The following is a 26410-nucleotide window of genomic DNA, read 5'->3' on the forward strand; positions in this document are numbered from 1 at the left end:
AGCACCGCCATTCTGGATCTGGATCTACGCTGAAAAGCTCTAGGTAAAGCATCACTCAGCGCTGGAAGTTGGACAATTATATACAGGACAATTTTACATTTTACCAAGCCAAAACAAACCTGTACGTCTTTGGAGTGTGGGAGGGAACCGAAGATCTCGGAGAAAACCCACACAGATCACGGGGAGAAGTTACAAACTCCACACAGACAGCGCCCGTAGTCGGGATCGAACCCGGGTCTCTGGTGCTGCATTTTGCTGTAAGGCAGCAACTCTACCGCTGCGCCACCGTGACTGCCCGTGATTCAATATGATCATGGCTGATCATTCAGAATCAGAACCCCGTCCCTGTTTTTTCCCCCCCACATCACTTGATTCCTTAAATCCAAGTCCATTGAGAGCTACATTGAGACCCTTCTTCAAACTGAGAGTCGGGGGAAAGGGAAATGAGAAATAGACGGTGATGCGTAGAACAAATGATATGCAAAAAAGTAACGAGACCCGAAACGTCACCTATTCCTTCGCTCCACAGATGCTGCCTCACCCGCTGAGTTTCTCCAGCATTTTTGTCTACCTTCGATTTTTCCAGCATCTGCATTTCTTTCTTAAACACCACAGACAATGCAGAACAACTTGGGTGGGAGTGAGAGAGAGGGAAAGCAAGGGTTACTTGAAGTTGGTGAAGTCAATGTTCATACCGCTGAGGCTTAAGGTACCCAAGCGAAATATGAGGAGCTGTTCTTCTAATTTGCATCGGGCCACCATCTTCTCTTGGCCAAGCACCTGCATCACATTCTAACAAGATGCGGTGAGCCTTGCCCAAGGGCAATACACTTAGCAGCACAACCAATGTGTCAGACAGCTACCATCAATCCTGGAACAGAGGCAAATGACCACAAAAGCTTCCCCACAGGAGATGTCCCTGCTTCACACATTTGTAGCAGCAGGTACACAAAATTGCTGGAGAAACTCAGCGGGTGCAGCAGCATCTATGGAGCGAAGGAGATAGGCAACGTTTCAGGCCGTAACCCCAACCTCCAGAGCACCAGATAACATCGAAGGATGCAAGCATTCTGCAGCCTGCTCGGGAATGGAAAATGGATGCGGACTTGGAAAAAAAAGCCCAGACATTGTGGCTACAACCCTCCAGCCAGACATGGTCCTGCGGGCTGGTTGAGACCCTTCGTCTGATTGTCCTTTATATCTCCACATCATCGTCTATATCTCTCGTTTCCCTCTCCCCTGACTAGTCTTAAGAAGGTTCTCGACCTGAAACGTCACCCATTCCTTCTCTCATGACATTGATCCCTGGGATGGCGGGACTGTCATATGAGGAAAGAATGAAAAGACCAGGCTTGTATTAACTGGAGTTTAGAAGGATGAGGGGGGATCTTATAGAAACATATAAAATTATAAAAGGACTGGACAAGCTAGATGCAGGAAAAATGTTCCCAATGTTGGGCGAGTCCAGAACCAGGGGCCACAGTCTTAGAATAAAGGGGAGGCCATTTAAGACTGAGGTGAGAAAAAACTTTTTCACCCAGAGAGTTGTGAATTTGTGGAATTCTCTGCCACAGAGGGCAGTGGAGGCCAAGTCACTGGATGGATTTAAGAGAGTTAGATAGAGCTCTAGGGGCTAGTGGAATCAAGGGATATGGGGAGAAGGCAGGCACGGGTTATTGATTGGGGATGGTGGCTCGAAGGGCCGAATGGCCGCCTTCTGCACCTATTTTCTATGTACAATACAATTCAATTTATTGTCATTTGGACCCCTTGAGGTCCAAACGAAATGCCGTTTCTGCAGCCATACATTACAAACAAATAGACCCAAGACACAACATAATTTACATAAACATCCATCACATTGCTGTGATGGAAGGCCAAAAAAACTTATCTCTCCACTGCACTCCCCCCCCCCCCGATGTCAGAGTCAAAGTCAAAGCCCCCGGCGGGCGATGGCGAATTGTCCCGCGGCCATTAAAGCCACGCCGGGTGATGCAAGGTCGCACACCGGGTCTTGTTGTTAGAGCCCCCGGCGTGCGCTCGCAGAGTCCCGCGGCCATTCCAAGCCGTGCGGGGCGCTGGTGTAAGGCCCCGCTCCAGGTGCTCTTCAACCCCGCAACTCGGGCAGGAGAAGTCGCCGTTGCGGAAGCCCTGAAAAGCGGTCTCCCTCCAGGGACCCGCGGGCTCCCGGTGCCGCCGTCCGCCACACCCGCAGTTGCAGCCTCCGGAACTCCGGAGGTCGGGCCGCAGCAGCGTCCACCACCGCTCCACCCGCTCTGGACTCGGCCAGCTCCGCGACGGTGTGGTGAGTAGTCGGCACCAGAGCCCCCGGTCTTCCTGTTGGAGGCCGCTCCTCGTTGCAGCCCCAACGACAACGGAGACCCAACAAAGAAAAGTTCGGGTCTCCCGTGCAGGGAGAGATTTAAAAGTTACCCCCTCCCTCCCACCCCACCCCCACCCCCCCCACACACATACCCCAACAAAAAATAACAAAAACTACATAAAAACATAGACATAAAATAATAAAAACGCAGACGGACTGCAGAGGCCGCTGCTGACGAAAGTCGCGCCGCCCACCGATGTTTCCAGAGATGCTGCCCGTCTCGCTGAGTTACTCTTCGATTTAAACCAGCATCTGCAGTTCCTTCCTACATAAAACAATAAGTACTGTAGCTCCTTGTTCACTTTCCACTGACCTTTGCGGCAACTGCAGAATAGGACGTTCACAAGACTGCATATTGTAAATAATATTTGTAATGATAAATAATCATAAATTATAAGGCAGGTACATGGATAGGACGGGTTTGGAGGGATATGGACCAAAGGCAGGCAGGTGGGACTGGTGTAGATTGGACATGTTGGCCGGTGGGGACAAGTCACTCAGCAGGTCAGGCAGCATTTGGTGCCTATCTACATATTACATATTCAAAACGTACCCATTAAGATGTAGTGACTGGATTACTTCTGAGTTAGAACTTATTCAAAAACATTATTTAATTATCTAAATATCTACCTTTTGTGTCTATCTACATTTTAATTAGGCAGATTCAATTAGGTGCTGGCTCGAAGGGCCGAATGGCCTACTCCTGCACCTATTGTCTATTTGAAAGGGGATCTAACCGGAAAGGGAGAGGCCAGTTTTTGGAAAAGCAAGCCATTTCCCTTTTAGACAAAAAGCTGGAGAAACTCAGCAGGTGAGGCAGCATCTATGGAAGCTGGAGAAACTCAGTGGGTCAGGCAGCATCTATGGAGCTGGAGAAACTCAGCGGGTCAGGCAGCATCTACGGGTAGCAGGAGAATCTCAGCGGGTCAGGCAGCATCTATGGAGCTGGAGAAACTCAGCTGGGTGAGGCAGCATCTATGGAAGCTGGAGAATCTCAGCGGGTCAGGCAGCATCTATGGAGCTGGAGAAACTCAGCTGGGTGAGTCATTTCCATTTATTGATGTCATTCTTAACCATTTCCCTTTGGTTTTGAAAACGCTGCTGTGTGCAGATTCAGCAGATCCGCCAAAAAAAACAAATAAACAAAAATCTTTACAGCACAGATTCTGAGAAGTCACGCGCGATTGTATTGCGACACTGCACCCACAGACGTGCATCTCCACACACTGACGCATGCAATGCGACCCCTTTCCAAGAACAACCCACAAGTCACCTGTCCCGCTACAAAAATAAACGAACAAGGAGCACAAAGCAACATTTAATCTACTGATCTTGGCAAGCTCTGCACCAAACACTAACCTCAGCGATGATGAACTTCCATACAGATTGTTATTGGCGGTGGAGAGAGTCAACAACAAATTCCTGGGCGTGCTTGTCTCTGGAGATCAGTAGTGGGACCAGCACACTGATGCAATCAATGAAAGCCCATCAACGCCTCCACTTCCTGAGATGATTGATGACATTTAATTTGTCAAAGATGTCTCTCTGTCTGTCTCCCTCTAGCTTCTGGAGATAGACAATAGACAACAGGTGCAGGAGTAGGCCACTCGGCCCTTTGAGCCAGCACCGCCATTCAATGTGATCATGGCTGATCTTCCACAATCAGTATCCTGTTCAGATAAATCAGATAATTTCACACGCCCACGTGATCAAGATTCAAGATAAGCAGAATTAGGCCATTCGGCCCATCACGTATACTCCGCCATTCAAACATGGCTGATCTATCTCTCCCTCTGAACCCTATTTTCTCCATAACTGCCAACACCCGTACTAATCAAGAATCTGTCAATCTCCGCTTTAAAAATACCCACTGATTGGCCTCCATAGCCTTCAGTGGCAATGAGTTCCACAGATTCACCACCCTCTGACTAAAGAAATTCCTCCTCATCTCCTTCATAAGGGAATGTACTTAAATGCTGAGGCTGTGACCTCTAGTTCTAGACTCTCCCACTAGTGGAAACATCCACTCCACATCCACTCTATCCAGGCCTTTCACTATTCGCAGGGCTGCCAACATTGGGTGAGAGTTGAGAGTGAGAAACTGCGAGGGAGGGGGTGTACCCCTCCCATAGTAGGCTCCGGAGGCGGCACTCACCCAGTCCGCTCCTGGCTCCGGGCCGGGGTTAAAACTCCATGGGGTGTGGACAGAGGGGTCGACGGACATAGAGCCGCCGGAGGTGAGGGTGAGAGGTATGTGCCGTGCCTCAGGGGGGAAGGGAGAGGGGGGGAAGGGAGAGAGTTGGTGCTGGTAGTTTGACAGCCTTGCTTTAAACCAACCCTAGTGCTTGAATCACATATCCTGGGGAAAAAGACTATGCATTCACCTGATATTCCCCTCATGGGTTTTTACTCGCCTCTAAAACAATTTTTGCTTTATTGTGAACTTTCATCACCCGCAGATATTTGGACGTGAGAAATTTTGTGATCAGCGTGAGAGCGTGAGAATTTTGTGAAATGCGTGAGTCTCACGCTCAATGCGTGAGAGTTGGCAGTCCTGCTAATAATGCAAACATTTTATGCAAGTTCCAATTGTTTGGACAAAAATCACTTATTACTGCTTTATACCAGTTAAGTTACTTTAAGACCATTTCAGAAATGATGGCACTCAACAAACAATCAACTTACAAATTAAAGCAAACTAAAAATAAATAACATGTTCCCATTCCTGACGACCTCATAAGTACCTTAACGCTGTTAACAGAGCAAAGGGATATTAATCTCAAGAATCAAAATGGGGAAAGTGGGGGCAATTTTGCTTAAATGGTAATTCTAAGCCCATTCAGATCTTCATAGAGTCAGAGTTATACAACATGTGCGTGGCTGGCCCAATTTGTCCATAATGATCAAGTTGGCATTCTGCGTGCCCAGGGACTGGCTGCCGTTCCCAGATCAGCTCTCGCGTCCCAGGGACTGGCTGCCGTTCCCAGATCAGCTTGCGTCCCAGGGACTGGCTGCCGTTCCCAGATCAGCTCGCGTCCCAGGGACTGGCTGCAGTTCTCAGGTCGGCTCGCCTGCCCCGACCCTGCGAAAACGAATTGAAAAAAAACGTGGTTTTTCGGGTTACGGGTCGGATTCAGCCCGTGTTGCCGAACCCTGTCCCTGATGTTTGGCCTCATTGTGGTCCTCCCCATGTTTTACAACCGATTCACCTGGTTAGTTTTATCTCCGGCTGTTTCATGTAGTCGGCGGCTGCACATCCAACCAAGAAAGAGGAGAAGAGAAGAGATGCGACGTCACTCACAGCCGCCAACCGACGCTCTTCCCCAGACTGCACAGATCGTTGTGATATGGCGCAAAAAGACAAACTCTGCAGGGACTGAAGACAGCGTGAGAATTCTGTCATCAGCGTGAGAATTGGCTGAAATGCGTGACTCTCACGCTCAAAGCGTGAGAGTTGGCAGCCCTGTCTAAGGCCAGGATGTGACAACAGACGCCCAGGGAGACACATACACAAAGACACACACACACACAGGGACACACACACACACAGGGACACACACACACACAGGGACACACACACACACACACACACGGAGACAGACAGACACACACACACACGCACACATGGAGAGAGACACACACACACAGGGAGACAGACAGACACACACACACAGGGAGACAGACATACACACACACAGGGAGACAGGGAGACAGACAGACAGACACACACACACACACACACACAGGGAGACACAGACACACACAGGGAGACACAGACACACACAGGGAGAGAGACACACACACACACACACAGGGAGACTCAGACACACACACAGGGACACACACACACACAGGGAGACACACACACACGGGGAGACACACACACACAGGGAGACACACACACACACAGGGAGACACACACACACACACACACACACAGGGAGACACACACACACACACACACACAGGGAAACACACACACACACAGGGAGACACACACACACACACAGGGAGACACACACACACAGGGAGACACACACACACACACACACACACACACACACAGGGAAACACACACACACACAGGGAGACACACACACACACAGGGAGACACACACACACACAGGGAGACACACACACACACAGGGAGACACACACACACACAGGGAGACACACACACACACAGGGAGACACACACACACAGGGAGACACACACACACAGGGAGACACATACAGGGAAACAGACACACACACACCTTTCCTTCCCCCCTCCATCCTCCCTACCCCTCCCTCTCTTTCCTCACCCTTCCTCTTTTTCCTCACGCTTCCTCTTTCTCCTTCCCTTCCTTCAATCCCTTTCTACATTCCCTCCCCCTGTCTCTCTTTGCCTCCATCCCTCCCTTTTTTTCTTTCTCTCTCTCTCTCTCTCTTTCTCCCCTCCCTCTCTCCTTCCTCTCTCTCCCAGCCGCCCAATGAGGAGTCTGGCGGGCACGGTGTAGTGTGGATTGGCAGCGCTGGCACTGCCGTGTGAGTTGAAGGGCAGGAGCAAAGATTATAGAGGAGCTCCTCGATAATCTTTGGGCGGGAGGGAGGGAGGGAAGGAGGGAGGGAGGGAGCGACGTTGCCGCGGCAGCCGGAAGCGCAGAGCTCGCAGGCTGCTCACAAAAGCGCTGGCACCCGCTGCTGCCCGGGACCGACGCGCTTCCCAAATCCGTGCAGATCGCTGTCATGCGGCGCAAAGGGACAAACTGTGCAGCAAAGACCCTTTAGCTCCGCTATAGGATCTTTGCTGTGCAGGGACTGAAGACAGCCTGTCAGCGTGAGAATTCTGTCGTCAGCGTGAGAATTGGCTGAAATGCGTGAGTGTCACACTCAAAGCGTGAGAGTTGGCAGCCCTGCTGTTCAGTAAGTTTCAATACGGTTCTCCCCCCCATCCTTCTAAACTCCAGCGAGTACAGGCCCAGTGCCGACAAACGCTCATCATAGGCTCACTTTAATGAACCTGACATTAAACTTCAACTTCAAGGGCTTCAAGCTCGCAACTCAATGTACTTCGTGAATGAGTTGAGGGTCTATTAGATCAAGGTATGGTGGCAAGCTTTAGTTTAGCTTAGAGATACATCATGGAGACAGGCCTTCCAGCCCAACAGAACCACACTGGCCACCTTGCACGACCTTGGAGTGTGGGAGGAAACCGAAGATCTTGGAGGAACCCCGCGCAGCCACGGGGAGAAGGTACAGACAGCACCCGTGGTTAGGATGGGACGGGGGTCTCTGGCGCCGTGAGGCCAGCGACTCTACCGCTGCGCCACCCACCGCGACCGCCCGCATTACATCCTGGGGCAAGCTACCCATGAAGTAGCCGTTAGGCAACATGTGGTTGACCATTCCACATGCAGAAGGTGGCCACAAGTGTACAAACAAAGGCTTCTTGCATCTGGCGGTGCGGGTTTCAAACCGATCAATACACCGTCTGTTCACCATCTCTACGTCTGTGCAAAGTCGTGTACAGAGGGATCTTGGGCTCCAACCCCATAACTCTACTGGTGGCACAGACACAGAGTGCTGGAGTAACTCAGCGGGTGCAGCAGCATCTATGGAGCTAAGGAAATAGGCAACGTTTCGGGCCGAAACCCGGAAGGGTTTCGGCCCGAAACGTTGCCTATTTCCAGAAGGGTTTCGGCCCAAAACGTTGCCTATTTCCTTAGCTCCACAGATGCTGCTGCACCATAACTCAGCGGGTCAGGCAGCATCTGTGGAGAACATGGATAGGTGACGTTTCACAGAGTGCTGGAGTAACTCAGCGGGTCAGGCAGCATCTGTGGAGAACATGGACAGGTGACGTTTCCGGTTGGGACCCTTCATCAGACTCCAGGTGCCGCTAATGAAAAGACCGGGGACATTTGATCAGTTTGAAAAACAGCGCCCGGAAGTGACTTGCTCTTAAACTTATCAAACGTTATCTCGTGGGTCGGGGAGAAAGGTTCAAGTAGCAACTGCAATAAAAGCTACAGTGAAAACCTCAGCAAATTCCCCGCTGAAAGGAAGTTAGACACAGTGCTGGAGTAACTCAGCAGGTCAAGCAGCGTCTCTGGAGCGAAGGAATGGGTTTCGGGTCGAGGCCCGACTTCAGAACGGGTTGGGTGGCACATATTGAGTTTGCGATCGTCGGCCAAGTTATTAACATCTGTCTCTTGAAGGAAAAACAAACTGCTAGAGGAAGTTCAGCACAGCTGGTCGACCCACTGCCTCATATCAACCAGACACCTGGGTTCAGTTGACTCTAAAGATACTGAGCGGTAACAGGTCCATCGGCCCACTGAGACTGCGCCGATCCCACCATCCTACACACACACACACACACACACACACTAGGGACAATTTACAGAAGTCAATTAACCTACAAACCTGTACGTCTTTGGAGTGTGGGAGGAGCGCTGGAGGCAGGAAACATGTTCCCGATGTTGGGGAAGTCCAGAACCAGGGGCCACAGTTTAAGAATAAGGGGTAAGCCATTTAGAACGGAGACGAGGAAACACTTTTTCACACAGAGAGTTGTGAGTCTGTGGAATTCTCTGCCTCAGAGGGCGGTGGAGGCCGGTTCTCTGGATACTTTCAAGAGAGAGCTAGATAGGGCTCTTAAAGATAGCAGAGTCAGGGGATATGGGGAGAAGGCAGGAACGGAGCACTGATTGGGGATGATCAGCCATGATCACATTGAATGGCAGTGCTGGCTCGAAGGGCTGAATGGCCTACTCCTGCACCTATTGTCTATTGTCTATTGACCAGCGGTCCCGCCATCCTACACACACTAGGGACAATTTACAGAAGTCAATTAACCTACAAACCTGCACGTCATTAGAGTGTGGAAGGAAACCGGAGCACCCGGGGAAAACCCACACAGTTCACGGGGAAGGACCTGCAAACTCCGCACAGACAGTACCTGTAGTCAGGAGGGAACCTGGGTCCCTGGCGCTGTGAGGCAGCAACTCTACCGCTGTGCCACCCCTAGCACTTTGTCCTTTGTTGCGCTTTAAAAATATCCCATGACTTGGCCTCCACCGGCATCTAAATTCCACAGATTCACCACCTTCTGGCTAAATGATACGTGTAAGGGATGTGTCGTTTCTGCACTATTTAGTTGTCGATGTGGTTGACCGAGTCTTGTTGCCTGCGGGCAAGATTTTCGTTGCACCTCTACCTCCCTGCACTTGTACGGATGCCAATAAAGATTTTCTTATGATCCCGACATTGTCTGCGATCGGCAATGCTGATATCCAGAGTAAAACGCACAGTAAGCTAAGATGTACGTGGACCTGAAATCACACAATATCAATAAATCTATAAACTGGCCATTACAACTAATAAAGTTGCCTCACCAAACTTGTCAACAAGTTACTTTGTACTGCAATTATGCCGGAGTTGCAAATCAGAGTTGACTTCATGCCAGCTACCCAGCGTTACACATTACACAAGGAATTAGCTGCGGTGGCAGCCACCGAACATTCACCTGCTCTTTGCTTCTCTAACCCAGGCATGCACGCGGTTACACATGGAAATACAGGTGGATCGAGTTGAATTTAATTCCCAGGATGGCGGGACTGTCATATGCTGTGAGAATGGAGCAGCTGGGCTTGTACACTCTGGAGTTTAGAAGGATGAGAGGGTTTCTTATTGAAACACATAAGATTATTAAGGGTTTGGACACGCTAGAGGCAGGAAACATGTTCCCGATGTTAGGGGGGAGTCCAGAACCAGGGGCTACAGTTTAAGAATAAGGAGTAAGCCATTTAGAACGGAGACGAGGAAACACTTTTTCACACACAGAGTTGTGAGTCTGTGGAATTCTCTGCCTTAGAGGGCGGTGGAGGCCGGTTCTCTGGATACTTTCAAGAATGAGCTAGATAGGGCTCTTAAAGATAGCGGAGTCAGGGGATATGGGGAGAAGGCAGGAACGGGGTACTGATTGGGGATGATCAGCCATGATCACATTGAATGGCGGTGCTGGCTCGAAGGGCCGAATGGCCTACTCCTGCACCTATTAGTTTATTGCCACGTGCGCTGAGGTAAAGTGGAAAGCTTTTGTGTCGGAAGGAACTGCAGATGCTGGTTTACACCGAAGGTAGACACTAAATGCTGGAGTAACTCAACGAGACAGGCAGCAGCATCTCCGGAGAGGAGGAATGGGTGACGTTTCGGGTCGAGACCCTTCTTCGGGAGAATGGGCCGTCACGCATTCCTTCTCGGCAGAGATGCTGCCTGTCCCGCAGAGTCACTCCAGCATTTAGTGTCCATGTTCAGTGCAAAGCTTTTGTTGCGTGCTACCCAGTCAATGGAACAGGATTACAATCAAACCATCCTCTGTTCACACATGATAAAGGGAATAACCTTTAGTGCAAGATATAGACAGCAAAGTCCGATCAAGGATAGCCCGAGGGTCACCAATGTGGTAGATAGTAGTTCAGGACCGCTCTCTGGTTGTGGTTGGATGGTTCAGTTGCCTGATAACAGCCGGGAAGAAACTGTCCCTGAATGTGGAGGTGTGCGTTTTCACATTTCTGTACCTTTTACCCGATGGGAGAGGGGAGAAGAGGGAGTGGCCGGGGTGCGACTGGTCCTTGATGATGCTGCTGGCCTTGCCGAGGCAGCTTGAGGTGTAGATGGAGTCAATGGAAGGGAGGTTGGTTTGTGCGATGGTCTGGGCTGCGTCCACAATTATCCTGACCTCGGGTGCCGTCTGTGCAGAGTTTGCACGTTCTCCGTGACCGTGAGGGTTTTCTCCAGTTTCCTCCCACATCCCAAAGGGCTTAGCTGCCCAACTAATCCAATGTCAAGACATATCACAATAAAGGCCCGATGTGTCAGAGTGAAACTGATTCTTGGCTTTGAAAACGCTGATCCAGCAGAAAAAAAAGATTGCCACAGCGATGTTTTTACAGGGTCAGCTACTGGGAAGGTTAATTAGAGGAAGAGGTTTAACTTCAAAAACACAGAATCATAATCCCAATCAGATACCTGGTCAGCCATAAAATGACCCAGTGCACCACAGAGCTCTGTCGACGACAGACAGACTTTCATAAACAATAGACAATAGACAATAGGTGCAGGAGTAGGCCATTCGGCCCTTCGAGCCAGCACCACCATTCAATGTGATCATGGCTGATCATCCACAATCAGTACCCTGTTCCTGCCTTCTCCCCATATCCCCTGACTCCGCTATCTTTAAGAGCCCTATCTAGCTCTCTCTTGAAAGCATTCAGAGAACCTGCCTCCACCGCTCTCCGAGGCAGAGAATTCCACAGACTTACAACTCTCTGTGAAAAAAGTGTTTCCTTGTCTCCGTTCTAAATGGCTTACTCCTTATTCTTAAACTGTGGCCCCTGGTTCTGGACTCCCCCAACATCGGGAACATGTTTCCTGCCTCTAGCGTGTCCAAACCCTTAACAATCTTATATGTTTCAATGAGATGCCCTCTCATCCTTCTAAACTCCAGAGTGTACAAGCCCAGCTGCTCCATTCTCTCAGCATTTGACAGTCCCGCCATCCTGGGAATTAACCTTGTAAACCTACGCTGCACTCCCTCAATAGCAAGAATGTCCTTCCTCAAATGAGGGGACCAAAACTGCACACATTACTACAGGTGTGGTCTCACTAGGGCCCTGTACAACTGCAGAAGGACCTCTTTGCTCCTATATTCGATTCCTCTTGTTATAAAGGCCAACATGCCATTCATTCGCTTTCTTCACTGCCTGCTGTACCTGCATGCTTACTTTCATAGACTGATGTACAAGGACCCCCAGATCCTGCTGTACTTCCCCTTTTCCCAACTTGACGCCATTTAGATAGGTCGGCGTGGAGTCGCTCGAAGGGCCCGTTTCCACGCTGCATCTCTGAACTAAACCAATCTGGGAAGGAAGAAACAGTGAAGACACTGGCTTCTCTGGTGTCATGACTAACGTTTGGCTGACAGCTGGAAAGTTGCACGTACACGACATCCACGAATTGTTCTTGGCATCGTGAGCGATAAGCACAAGCTGACTATAGAACCGGATGCAGAGTCCAGGGGTGTGGGAGTGCAGACTGGTTGAACAAACTCAGCAGAAAGTCCTGTTAGACACACAGCCCCAATTCACACAGTTCCAGATAAGATTATATTAACAATGACAATTAATAACCTCGTGCCAAAACTAAAGGGGAGGCAAAGTGTCTGCCATAAATACACAAAATAGCACAACTACCAATAGCGTAGTATTTTTTAAAAAAAGAGAGAGATGGGGGGGGGGGGGGGGGGGGGGGTGACGTTTCGGATTGAGACCCTTCTTCAGACTCAGTCTAAAGAAGGCTCTCGATCCCTCAATAACAAGAATGTCCTCCCTTAAATTAAGACCAAAACTGCCACCAAAGTGGATAACCGCACATCTATCCACATTATACTGTATCTGCCCACTCACCCAACCTGTCCAAATCACCCTGCAGCCTCATAGCATCCTCCCACTGCCACCCAGCTTTGTGTTATCCCCAAAGTTGGAGATGTTACATTTAATTCCCTCGTTTTAAATGGTTAATATTTATTGTAAATAACTCGGGTGGCACCACCGAGCCTTGTGGTACCCCACTAGTCACTGCCTGCCATTCTGAAAAGGACCCGTTAATCCCTACTCTTTGCTTCCTGTCTGCCAACCAGTTCCCTATCCATGACAATACCCTACCCCCAATACCATGTGCTCTAATGTTGCACACTAACCTCGTGTGGGGCCTTGTCAAAGGCTTTTTGAAAGTCTAGATCAGGGGTGGGGAACCTGCGGCCTTAAGGCTGCACGCGGCCTTCTAAGCTCCCTGCTCCTAAAAGGAGCAGGGAGGGTCTACTGCAGTTGTACAGGGTCTTGGTGAGACCACACCTGGAGTATTGCTTATAGTTTTGGTCTCCTAATCTGAGGAAAGACATTATTGCCATAGAGGGAGTACAGAGAAGGTTCACCAGACTAGATTCCTGGGATGTCAGGACTTTCATATGAAGAAAGACTGGATAGACTCGGCTTGTTCTCGCTAGAATTTAGAAGATTGAGGGGGGATCTTATAGAAACTTACAAAATTCTTAAGGGGTTGGTCAGGCTAGATGCAGGAAGATTGTTCCCGATGTTGGGGAAGTCCAGAACAAGGGGTCACAGTTTAAGGATAAGGGGGAAATCTTTTAGGACCGAGATGAGAAAAACATTTTTCACAGAGAGTGGTGAATCTCTGGAATTCTCTGCCACAGATGTGGCCCTTGTGGCTAAAGGGATCAGGGGGTATGGAGAGAAGGCAGGTACAGGATACTGAGTTGGATGATCAGCCATGATCATATTGAATGGCGGTGCAGGCTCGAAGGGCCGAATGGCCTACTCCTGCACCTAGTTTCTATGTTTCTATTAAGTGCGGCCTTTTGAATGAATCCAAATTTTGTAGAACAAATCCTTTTATTATTAATATGTTTTTGTTCATCTTTTATTATTTTTATTTTAAACTTAAAATGAACGTATTTAAAATACCAAAGAGTAAAAGAAGATTCAACAAAATAATCCTCCCCGACTGACGGCCACAATTAAAACATTAGTAAGTCATGAGGGTTATTTTAACAAAATAATGTACATTTTGAAGTATATCTAATTGAAGTTTCTTGGATGCGGCCTTATTAGATTACAGCTAACTTAATGTGGCATTCCTCCATGAAAAGGTTCCCCACCCCAAGTCTAGATACACTACATCCACTGGCTCTCCCTTATCCATTCTACGTGTTACATCCTGAAAACATTCCAAAAGATTAGTCAAGCATGATTTCCCCTTTCATAAATCCATGCTGACTTTGACCAAGCCTATCATGGCTTTCCAAATGCGCTGCTATAATATCGTTGACAATCGACTCCAGCATCTTCCCCACTACTGATGTCAGGCTAACTGGTCTATAATTCCCCATTTTCTCTCTCTCCCTCCTTTCATAAAAAGTGGGATTACATTGGCAACCCTCCAGTCCACAGGAACTGATCCAGAGTCGAGAGAGCATTGGGAAATGCTCACCAAAGCATCCACGATTTCTAGGCCACCTCCTTGAGTACTCTGGGATGCAGACCATCAGGCCCTGGGGATTTATCTGCCTTCATTCCCAACAGTTTACCCAACACCATTTCCTGCCTAATGTGGATTCCCTTCAGTTCCTCCCTCCCACTAGATCCTCAGTCCCCTAGTATTTCTGGGAGATAGTTTGTGTCTTCCTTAGTGAAGACAAAACCAAAGTATTTGTTTAACTGTTCTACCATTTCCTTGTTTCCCATTATAAATTCACCAGTCTCTGACTGTAAGGGACCTACATTTGTCCTCACTCATCTTTTCATTTTTACATATCTGAAGAAGCTTTTACAGTCAGTTTTTATATTCCCCGCAAGCTTTCTTTCATGCTCTTGTTTCCTCCTCTTAATTAACCCCTTTGTCCTCCTCTGTTGAGTTCTAAATTTCTCCCAGTCCTCCAGTTTGCCGCTTCTTCTGGCCAATGTATCTGCCTCTTCCTTGGATTTAACCCTCGTTTATGAATTAACCGTGTCACTCTCCAGCCTAATGCAGGGGACATAGGTTTAAGGTGAGGGGGGAAAGATTTAATGGGGGCTTGAAGGGGTAACTTTTTCACACAGAGGGTGGGTGTCTGGAACAAGCCGCTAGATGAGGTAGTTGAGGCTGGGACTATCCCAACATTTAAGAAACAGTTAGACAAGTACATGGATAGGACAGGTTTGGAGGGATAAGGACCAAGCGCAGGCAGGTGGGACTAGTGTTGGTGGGTGTGGGCAAGTTGGGCCGAGGGGCCTGTTTCCACACTATATCACTCTGTGACTAGTTTCACACACGTGCTGGGAGACAGTCAAATGTCAGCGACTTCTTCGAACTTTGATGCTCGGATATTTTTTAAAAAGGCGGTTGGGAAATAGAATACCTGAAATTCCCGACAATCCTCGATGCCAGACAACTAACAGCGTATCAATGACAAGCAAAATATTTGCACATGGCCAATTACAGAACAAAAACAAGTTTGTTGCATCACAGCTGGGTTTGGGAAATGCTCGGCCCCAAGACTGCAAGATATTGTAGAGAGTTGTAGATGTAGCCCAGTCTATCACACACACCACACTCCCCACCATTGTAGATGTAGCCCAGTCTATCACACACACCACACTCCCCACCATTGTAGATGTAGCCCAGTCTATCACACACACCACACTCCCCACCATTGTAGATGTAGTCCAGTCCATCACACACACCACACTCCCCACCATTGTAGATGTAGCCCAGTCCCACACACACCACACTCCCCACCATTAGACAATAAACTGTGGCCCCTGGTTCTGGACCCCCCCCCAACATCGGGAACATGTTTCCTGCCTCTAGTGTGTCCAGGCCCTTAACAATCTTATATGTTTCAATGAGATCCCTTCTCATCCTTCTAAACTCCAGAGTGTACAAGCCCAGCCGCTCCATTCACTCAGCATATGACAGTCCCGCCATCCCGGGAATTAACCTTGTAAACCTACGCTGCACTCCCCCAATAGCAAGAATGTCCTTCCTCAAACTAGGAGACCAAAGCTGCACACAATACTCCAGGTGTGGTCTCACCAGGGCCCTGTACAACTGCAGAAGGACCTCTTTACTCCTATACTCAACTCCTCTTGTTATGAAAGCCAACATGCCATTCGCTTTCTTCACTGCCTGCTGTACCTGCATGCTTACTTTCATAGACTGATGAACTAGGACCCCCAGAACCCGTTGTACTTGAGTTTGACTTAATTGCATTTATCTATAGTATCATTGCACAGGAGGTTATGGTCCAGGTGCAGGATGAAGCGATTAGCCCCTAGAACGTTGGAGATTGAGGGGAAACTTGATAGTTGGCAGACTGTCACAGCTGGACCAGATGTTAGCATCATTAGATTAACTTCGCACCATGTTCGGCACAGACATTGTGGGCTGAATGGTCTATTCCTGTGCTGTACTGTCCCATGTTCTATTAGCTTAGTTCAGAAATACAGCACGGCAACAGGCCCTTCGGCCCACCAAGTCCGCACCGACCAGCGATCCCCGCACACTAACACAATCCGACACACACTGGGGACAATTTTACACACACACCAAGCCAATTAACCTACAAACCTGCACGTCTTTGGAGTGTGGGAGGAAACCAAAGATCTCGGACAAAGCCCACGCAGGTCACGGGGAGAACGTGCAAACTCCGTACAGACAGCACCCGTAGTCGGGATCGAACCCGTGTCCCCGGTGCCGTGAGGCAGCAACTCTGCCGCTGTGCTGTCAGAGGGTGGTGAATCTGTGGAACTCATTGCCACAGACGGCTGTGGAGGCCAAGTCAGTGGATATTTTTAAGCAGAGGTAGATAGATTCTTGATTAGTACGGGTGTCAGGGGTTACGGGGAGAAGGGAGGAGAGTGGGGTTGAGAGGGAGAGACAGATCAGCCATGATTGAATGGCGGGGTAGACTTGATGGGCCGAATGGCCTAATTCTGTTCCTATCACGTGATATTGTGAATATGGAAAGCAGCCCACTGGGTTAGCATCGATGGGGGGGGGGGGGGGTGAATGGCCTACTCCCATGCTGTTTGACACAATACAAAAACAAGTTGTAAGAACATTGGACTGTTTGTTAGACACAACATCCACTAGCGATGAAAAGCATAAGAGCTCTATGACTGCCAAATTCTCGGTATGTTGGCTTGGCTTGGCTCTCTGTCTATACCACATGGTGCTGTGTTTAGAAGTCGACCACAACAGCATTACACTGAGTGTCAAAGAGTTAGGGAGTACGACATCAAGGAAACAGGTCCTTCAGCCAAATTGATCCATGCCAACCAAGATACCCCATTACACTAGTCCCACCCAGCCCATGTTTGGCCCATATCCCTCCCTCTAAACCTTTCCTATCCATGTACCTGTCCAAGTGGCTTTTCAATGCTGTTTAACGCTTGCCACAAGGGCCTCCACTGGCAGTTTGTTCAATATGCACACCACCCTCCCTGTATCTGCCCAACTGCCTTTTAAATACTGTATTATTACCTGCTTCAACTACATCTTCTGGCAGTACGTCCATATAGCCATATGCTATGAGGATGCAGGGTGACTTGGACAGGTTGGGGGAGTGGGCAGATGCATGGCAGAAGCAGTTTAATGTGGATAAATGTGAGGTTATCCACTTTGGAAGCAAAAACAGGAAGGCAGATTACTATCTAAATGGCGTCATGTTGGGAAAATGGGAAGTACAACGGGATCTAGGGGTCCTTGCTCATCAGTCAATGAAAGTAAGCATGCAGGTACAGCAGGCAGTGAAGAAAGCGAATGGCATGTTGGCCTTCATAACAAGAGGAGTTGAGTATAGGAGCAAAGAGGTCCTTCTGCAGTTGTACAGAGCCCTAGTGAGACCACACCTGGAGTATTGTGAGCAATTTTGGTCTCCAAATTTGAGGAAGGATATTCTTGCTATTGAGGGAGTGCAGCGTAGGTTTACAAGGTTAATTCCCGGGATGGTGGGACTGTCATATGCTGAGAGAATGGAGCGGCTGGGCTTGTACACTCTGGAGTTTAGAAGGATGAGAGGGTATCTTATTGAAACATATAAGATTATTAAGGGTTTGGACACGCTAGAGGCAGGAAACATGTTCCCGATGTTGGGGGAGTCCAGAACCAGGGGCCACAGTTTAAGAATAAGGGGCAAGCCATTTAGAACGGAGACGAGGAAACACTTTTTCCACACAGAGTTGTGAGTCTGTGGAATTCTCTGCCTCAGAGGGCGGTGGAGGCTGGTTCTCTGGATGCTTTAAAAAAAAAGAGCTAGATAGGGCTCTTAAAGATAGCAGTCAGGGGCAATATGGGGAGAAGGCAGGAACGGGGTACTGATTGTGAATGATCAGCCATGATCACATTGAATGGCGGTGCTGGCTCGAAGGGCCGAATGGCCTCCTCCTGCACCTATTGTCTATCACCCTCTGATTGGAAATTCCTCTCATCCCAATCACTTTAAACCTATGTCAGGTTCTTAATTGCCCTATGCTGGGTAAAAGACACATCCACCCTATCTTAGACAATAGACAATAGGTGCAGGAGTAGGCCATTCGGCCCTTCGAGCCAGCACCGCCATTCAATGTGATCATGGCTGATCATCCCCAATCAGTACCCCGTTCCTGCCTTCTCCCCATATATCCCCTGACTCCGCTATTCTCCTCTTGAACTTGGACACCTCTATAAGATCATCCCTCACCCTGCCGAGCTCCAGGAAACAAAGTCCTAGCCTTCCCAAACTCTCTACAACTCAAGCTCTTGAGTCCGGGGGACATTCTTGTAAATCTTCTCTGCTCCCTTTCCAGCTTAACGACCTCCTTCCTGTAGCAGGAAGGCCAAAGCTGAGCTTAGTACTTCACAATAATGAGTGTGCAGTCTGTCACATGCTTTTCCACTTTGCTTCTTGTAGCAGTTATACTCTGATTTTACAAACATATTTACTGCAATTCAACTCAATTTCAACTCTAAACAGGCCCTTCGGCCCACCGAGTCCGTGCCGACCACCGATCCCCATACACTAGCACCAGCCTGCATACTAAGGTAGGTAGATACAGAGTGCAGAATATAGTTCTCAGCATTGTAGCGCAACAGTTCCACAGACAAAGTCCAATGTCCGCAATGGGGTAGAGGTGAATCGGACAGTACCCTAGCTTATGGAAGGGCCGTTCAGAAGCCTGATAACAGAGGGGAAGAAGCTGTTCCTGAGTCTGGTGGTGCGCGCTTTCAAGCTTCTGTACCTTCTGCCGGATGGGAGCGGGGAGAAGAAGGAATGACCGGGGTGGGACAGGGACAAGTCTTTGATGATGTCGGCTGCTTTCCCGAGGCAGCGTGAAGTGTAGATGGAGTCAATGGTGGGGAGTGCGGTCTGTGTGGGACTGGGCTACATCTACAATGGTGGGGAGTGTGGTGTGTGTGGGACTGGGCTACATCTACAATGGTGGGGAGTGTGGTGTGTGTGGGACTGGGCTACATCTACAATGGTGGGGAGTGTGGTGTGTGTGGGACTGGGCTACATCTACAATGGTGGGGAGTGTGGTGTGTGTGGGACTGGGCTACATCTACAATGGTGGGGAGTGTGGTGTGTGTGGGACTGGGCTACATCTACAATGGTGGGGAGTGTGGTGTGTGTGGGACTGGGCTACATCTACAACTCTCTGCAATCTCTTGCGGTCTTGGGCAAAGCTGTCCCCAAACCAAGCTGTGATGCAACCTGACATGACTTGTGTATAAACCGCTTGCCCAGAGGAGGGGAATCGAGCACCAGAGGACATAGGTTCAATGTGAAGGGGAAAAGATTTAATAGGAATCTGAGCGTTAACTTTTTCACACAAGGAGTGGTGGGTGTATGGAACAAGTTACCAGAGGAGGTAGTTGAGGCAATGTTTAAGAAACAATGAGACAGGTACATGGATAGGACAGGTTTAGAGGGATATGGGCCAGACACAGGCAGGTGGGAGTAGCGTAGCTGGGACACGTTGGCCAGTGTGGGCAAGTTGGGCTGAAGGGCCTGTTTCCACACTGTATCACTCTATGACTAGTGTAGCTGGGACATGTTGGGCCAGTGTGGGCATGTTGGGCTGAAGGGCCTGTTTCCACACTGTATCACTCTGTGACTAGTGTAGCTGGGACATGTTGGCCAGTGTGGGCATGTTGGGCTGAAGGGCCTGTTTCCACACTGTATCACTCTGTGACTACCCTTCCTTATGTATCCAGGGGCAATTGGAAAGCTTTGAAGAATTCCTCATTTTACACAAGGCCATCGGGAACATGCAGCATTCCAGACAGGAGCCGACGACTGGAAGAGGAACGAGGTTTGGAAAAAGTGTAGCCTTGGTTTGTACACACTGTCAAGGTCTTCGAGGAAACGGTCGTAGACGATAAACTTTGGGCTGACTCATCAACTGGTAGAAGATGGCAGTGTCCCTGGACTCTCTCTCTCTCTCTCTCTCTCTCTCTCTCTCTCTCTCTCTCTCTCTCTCTCTCTCTCTCTCTCTCACACAAACGACAATGAAATGGAGTTGGAGGCAGACAAATGTCACGAAAGGCGCGTTGATCCCTAACACATGATTCACCCCAGAGGCTCTATATGGTACTGGTCAGACCGCATTCAGAGTATTGTGAGCGGTATTGGGCCTCATATTTCAGGGGCCCCACACTTCAATTTAAGAATAAGGAGTAAGCTATTTAGAACGGAGACGAGGAAACACTTTTTCACACAGAGAGCGATGGGTCTGTGGAATTCTCTGCCTCAGAGGGCGGTGGAGGCCAGTTCTCTGGATACTTTCAAGAGAGAACTAGATAGGGCTCTTAAAGATAGCGGAGTCAGGGGATATGGGGAGAAGGCAGGAACGGGGTACTGATTGGGGATGATCAGCCATGATCACATTAATGGCGGTGCTGGCTTGAAGGGCCGAATGGTCTACTCCTGCACCTATTGTCTATTATCTACACAGCAGTCGTGATCTCACCCAGTTCTCGGGAACAATGAGGCAGCAGTCGTCCGGTTGCTTGCTTTACAAGGACTCGCCTGTCATGTAAACTCACCGGCCCTGCAGCCATGTGTCATCATTACCCATTGAGTGCATGATGCAATTCATACCGCGGGAATGAAAGCAAACTGCACAAGCCACTTTCAAGACAAACTGACGATCCACATATTGAGTGGGGAATACTTGGCTTTAGATCTAGTAAACCAAACTAAAATATAAACTAAACAAAACAGGCAGACAAAAATGCTGGAGAAACTCAGCGGGTGAGGCAGCATCTACGGAGCGAAGGAATAGGCCACGTTGCGGGTCAAGAGAAGGGTCTCGAACCGAAACGTCACCTATTTCCTTCGCTCCATAGATGCTGCCACATCCGGTGAGTTTCTCCAGCATTTTTGTCTACCTTCGAGTTTTTCCAGCATCTGCAGTTCTTTCTTAAACAAAACCGGTAGTAACATGCACAGAATTAATGCCGCTGCCCCTAACAACATCAGACAACATTGATAACATCACAAGGGAAATAGATAGAATGAATATACTGTGTAGAAACAAAGAACTGCAGATGTTGGATAATGCACAAAAAGAAGACAAAGTGCTGGAGTAACTCAGCGGGTCAGGCAGCATCTGTGGAGAACATGGATAAGTGACGTTTCACAGAGTGCTGTAGTAACTCAGCGGGTCAGGCAGCATCTGTGGAGAACATGGATAGGTGACGTTTCACAGAGTGCTGGAGTAACTCAGTGGGTCAGGCAGCATCTGTGGAGCTAAGGAAATAGGCAACGTTTCGGGCCGAAACCCGGAAGGGTTTCGGCCCAAAACGTTGCCTATTTCCAGAAGGATTTCGGCCAGAAACGTTGCCTATTTCCTTAGCTCCATAGATGCTGCTGCACCATAACTGAGTGGGTCAGGCAGCATCTGTGGAGAACATGGATAAGTGACGTTTCACAGAGTGCTGGAGTAACTCAGCGGGTCAGGCAGCATCTGTGGAGAACATGGATAGGTGACGTTTCACAGAGTGCTGGAGTAACTCAGCGGGTCAGGCAGCATCTGTGGAGAACATGGATAGGTGACGTTTCACAGAGTGCTGGAGTAACTCAGCGGGTCAGGCAGCATCTCTGGATAACGTGGATAGGTGACGTTTCGGGTTGGGACCCTTCTTCAGTCTGAAGAAATGTAATCTTTCCATGTTCTCCAGCGATGCTGCCTGTCCCGCTGAGTTACTCCAGCACTCTGTGTCCTGTTAAATATACAGCCTCTTACCCAGAGCAGGAGAATCAAGAACCAGGGAAGAAAGGTTTAAGACAGGATTTATTAGGAAGCCGAGGGGCAACTTTTTCCACACAGACGGTGGTGAATATGGAACGAGCTGCCAGAGGAGGCAGGTACTATAACAGCATTGAAAAGGCATTTGAATGAGAGCATGGATGGGACAGGTTTGGAGGGATATGGGACCAACACGGGCAGGTGGTCTGTGTGGGCAAGTTGGCCCGTTTCTGTGCAATATGAATCCATAACCCAGGTTAGCAGGGCTTTGGGGGTGCAGGAGCAGGGAATGGGGGGGTGCAAGGGCAAGGGCTCGGAGGGGGTGTAGGGGCAAGCGGTCGAGAGTCAAGTGTGTTTTATTGACATATGTCCCAGATAGAACACATCTGACTTGATATTGATACTTTTAATGATGTTCTTACTTGCAGCAGCACAACAGAATATGTAAACATGGTACTGTAAATAATAAGGAATGTAAAAAATTCACTATGTATATAGAAGGTAGACAAAAATGCTGGAGAAACTCAGCGGGTGAGGCACAACAGCATCCATGGAGCAAAGGAATGGGTGACGTTTTGGGTCGAGTCCCTTCTTCAGACTATATAGATATATACAGAGTATATAGATATACTCACACTGAACTTGTTTATATAAATAAATAAATATATACATATATACACACATGGAGGATTAGGGGGGTGGGGGTGGAGGGGTCGGGGTGCAGGAACAAGGGTGCAGGGACAAGGGGCTGGGGTGTAGGGACAAGGGGCTGGGGCTGGGGTGCAGGGACAAGGGGCTGGGGTGCAGGGACAAGGGGCTGGGGTGCAGGGACAAGGGGCTGGGGTGTAGGGACAAGGGGCTGGGGTGCAGGGACAAGGGGCTGGGGTGAAGGGACAAGGGGCTGGGGTGTAGGGACAAGGGGCTGGGGTGTAGGGACAAGGGGCTGGGGTGTAGGGACAAGGGGCTGGGGTGTAGGGACAAGGGGTTGGGGTGTAGGGACAAGGGGCTGGGGTGTAGGGACAAGGGGCTGGGGTGTAGGGACAAGGGGCTGGGGTGTAGGGACAAGGGGCTGGGGTGCAGGGACAAGGGGCTGGGGTGCAGGGACAAGGGGCTGGGGTGCAGGGACAAGGGGTTGGGGTGTAGGGACAAGGGGCGGGGGGGGGTTTGGGGGGCAGGGACAAGGGGTTGGGGTGTAGGGACAAGGGGCTGGGGTGTAGGGACAAGGGGCTGGGGTGTAGGGACAAGGGGCTGGGGTGCAGGGACAAGGGGCTGGGGTGCAGGGACAAGGGGCTGGGGTGCAGGGACAAGGGGCTGGGGTGCAGGGACAAGGGGCTGGGGTGTAGGGACAAGGGGCTGGGGTGTAAGGACAAGGGGCTGGGGTGCAGGGACAAGGGGTTGGGGTGTAGGGACAAGGGGCTGGGGTGTAGGGACAAGGGGTTGGGGTGCAGGGACAAGGGGCTGGGGTGTAGGGACAAGGGGCTGGGGTGTAGGGACAAGGGGTTGGGGTGTAGGGACAAGGGGTTGGGGTGTAGGGACAAGGGGCTGGGGGGGTTTGGGGTGCAGGGACAAGGGGCTGGGGTGTAGGGACAAGGGGCTGGGGTGTAGGGACAAGGGCTGGGGTGTAGGGTCAAGGGGTTGGGGTGTAGGGACAAGGGGCTGGGGTGTAGGGACAAGGGCTGGGGTGTAGGGACAAGGGGCTGGGGTGCAGGGACAAGGGGCTGGGGGGGTTTGGGGTGCAGGGACAAGGGGCTGGGGTGTAGGGACAAGGGGCTGGGGGGGTTTGGGGTGCAGGGACAAGGGGCTGGAGGGGTTTGGGGTGCAGGGACAAGGGGTGTAGGGGTTCGGGGTGCAGGGACAAGGGTGTAGGGGTACTGTGGTGTTGCCCCGTCTACCCGCGGACAAGGGGTGCAGGGACAAGGGGGTAGGGGTACTGTGGTGTTGCCCCGTCCACCCGCGGCCCCCTTACCCGTCTTGAACTGGCGGTGTTCGTCCTTCTCGTCGCCGAAGTCCCGCAGCAGCGAGAGGTAGATGAGCCCGAAGGCGTTCTGGATGCCGAACACCGAGCCGTTACACCACATGGAGGCGAGCATGACCACCCAGCCCCAGCCTCCCTCAGGGGGCAGCGCCCCGGCCCCGGCCCCGGCCTCCACCCCCTGCCCGGCCAGCGGCAACGCCGGCTGCTGCTGCCCATCCTCGCCCTTCAGCCGCTCCTGCTCCTTCTCCCCCTCCCCGGACCCCGGCACCGGGCTCTCCCTCATCGCTCACCCACCCCCTGTCCTGTCCCAGCCCGGGGAGAGCGGCCAGCATGGGGTCCCGTCCTGTCCCAGCCCAGCCACGTCCCCGCTCTCTCCCCCGTCCCGTCCCAGCCCAGTCACTGCCCCTGTCCCATGTGCTGCTGCTGCTGCTGCTGCCGCCGCCGACACAGCTCACACTCACTGCCCCAGGCCAGGCCAGCCTCCCCTCCCCTCTCTCCTCCCCTTTCTCTCTTCCTCACTTCCCCTGACACCTTTCTCCTTCCCCCTCCTCTCTCTGTCCACACAGTTTTATCTGTTGACTCTCTTCTACGTTCTTTCAGTGTTCCTATCCTCTCTCTTTCTGTCCATTTCCTCTCTCTAGCTCTCTGCTCACCGTGTGTCTCTCTCCTTCCCTCTCCCCCCTGTGTGTCTCTCTGTGGCTGTGTCTCTGTCTCCCCGTGCCTCAAACAGCCCGGTGTGTCTCTGCCCCCAGCTCTGTGTACCTGTCCCTGTGTCTCTCCCTTGTGTGTGTGTCTGTCTGCCTCCCCCAGGTCCCTGTCTCTCTCTGTCTGTCTGTCTCTCTCCCAGCCCCGTGTGTGTGTGTGTCTCTCTCTCTCTCTCTCTCTTTCTTTCCCCCTCTCCCTCTGTGTCTGTGTCTCCCCCAGCCCCCTCTATGTCTCCCCCAGCCCCCCTCCTGTGTGTCTATGTCTCCCCCAGACCCCTCTGTGTCCCCCCCTGTGTCTCCCCCAGCCCCCCCTGTGTCTCCCCCCTGTGTCTCCCCCTGTGTCTCCCCCAGCCCCCCCTGTGTCTCCCCCTGTCTCCCCCAGCCCCCCCTGTGTCTCCCCCAGCCCCCCCTGTGTCTCCCCCAGCCCCCCCCTGTGTCTCCCCCAGCCCCCCCTGTGTCTCCCCCAGCCCCCCCCCCTGTGTCTCCCCCAGCCCCCCCTGTGTCTCCCCCAGCCCCCTCTGTGACACTCTCTCCCCCAGCCCCCCTCTGTGACACTCTCTCCCCCAGCCCCCACTGTGTCTGTGTCTCCCCCAGCCCCCCCTGTGTCTCCCCCAGCCCCCCCTGTGTCTCCCCCCAGCCCCCCCTGTGTCTCCCCCCAGCCCCCCCTGTCTCTCCCCCAGCCCCCCCTGTGTCTCCCCCAGCCCCCCCGTGTCTCCCCCCTGTGTCTCCCCCAGCCCCCCCTGTCTCCCCCCAGCCCCCCCTGTGTCTCCCCAGCCCCCCCTGTGTCTCCCCCTGTCTCTCCCCCAGCCCCCCCTGTGTCTCCCCCAGCCCCCCCCTGTGTCTCCCCCAGCCCCCCCTGTGTCTCCCCCAGCCCCCCCTGTGTCTCCCCCAGCCCCCCCTGTGTCTCCCCCAGCCCCCCCTGTGTCTCCCCCAGCCCCCCCCTGTGTCTCCCCCAGCCCCCCCCTGTGTCTCCCCCAGCCCCCCCTGTGTCTCCCCCAGCCCCCCCCTGTGTCTCCCCCAGCCCCCCCTGTGTCTCCCCCAGCCCCCCCTGTGTCTCCCCCCTGTCTCTCCCCCAGCCCCCCCTGTGTCTCCCCCAGCCCCCCCCTGTGTCTCCCCCAGCCCCCCCTGTGTCTCCCCCTGTGTCTCCCCCAGCCCCCCCTGTGTCTCCCCACTGTGTCTCCCCCAGCCCCCCCTCTGTGACACCCTCCCCTCCCCCCCCTCTATGTATCTCTCTCCGCTTTAAATGATCACAACTCGGGGGCGGGACCTCCCTCCCTGCGCCCGCCGCCCATTGGCCGCTGACGTCACCCCGAGCCCTGCCATTGGCCGCGGGGGCTGTCGGTCAGAGTGTGGGCGGGGCTATCCGGGGGCGGGCCGGGCCGCAATGGGCCGAAGGGCCGCTCTGGACTAGCACAGGGGTGGCGAGGGTGTGTGTGTGGGCAGGCAGTGAGGTTGGGTTGTTGGGGTTGGCAGCTACAGAGGGTGGTGGTGGAGGCACATAACCACAGACAAG

General features: G+C 51.5%; 1 protein-coding gene across 1 annotated transcript in view; it reads right to left on the reverse strand.

Annotated features, from left to right (window-relative positions):
* The window catches only part of slc16a10 (solute carrier family 16 member 10), a 99981-nt gene extending 75486 nt beyond the window's left edge, over positions 1–24495 (reverse strand). Inside the window, exon 1 of the mRNA XM_033022002.1 lies at positions 24185–24495. Coding sequence (XP_032877893.1) covers positions 24185–24476 — 292 coding nt within the window. The 5' untranslated portion in view covers positions 24477–24495. The remainder of the gene's footprint in view (positions 1–24184) is intronic.
* Between the last annotated feature and the right edge of the window lie 1915 nt (positions 24496–26410).

This window comes from Amblyraja radiata, chromosome 5 (assembly GCF_010909765.2).
Source record: "Amblyraja radiata isolate CabotCenter1 chromosome 5, sAmbRad1.1.pri, whole genome shotgun sequence".
Taxonomy (NCBI): domain Eukaryota; kingdom Metazoa; phylum Chordata; class Chondrichthyes; order Rajiformes; family Rajidae; genus Amblyraja; species Amblyraja radiata.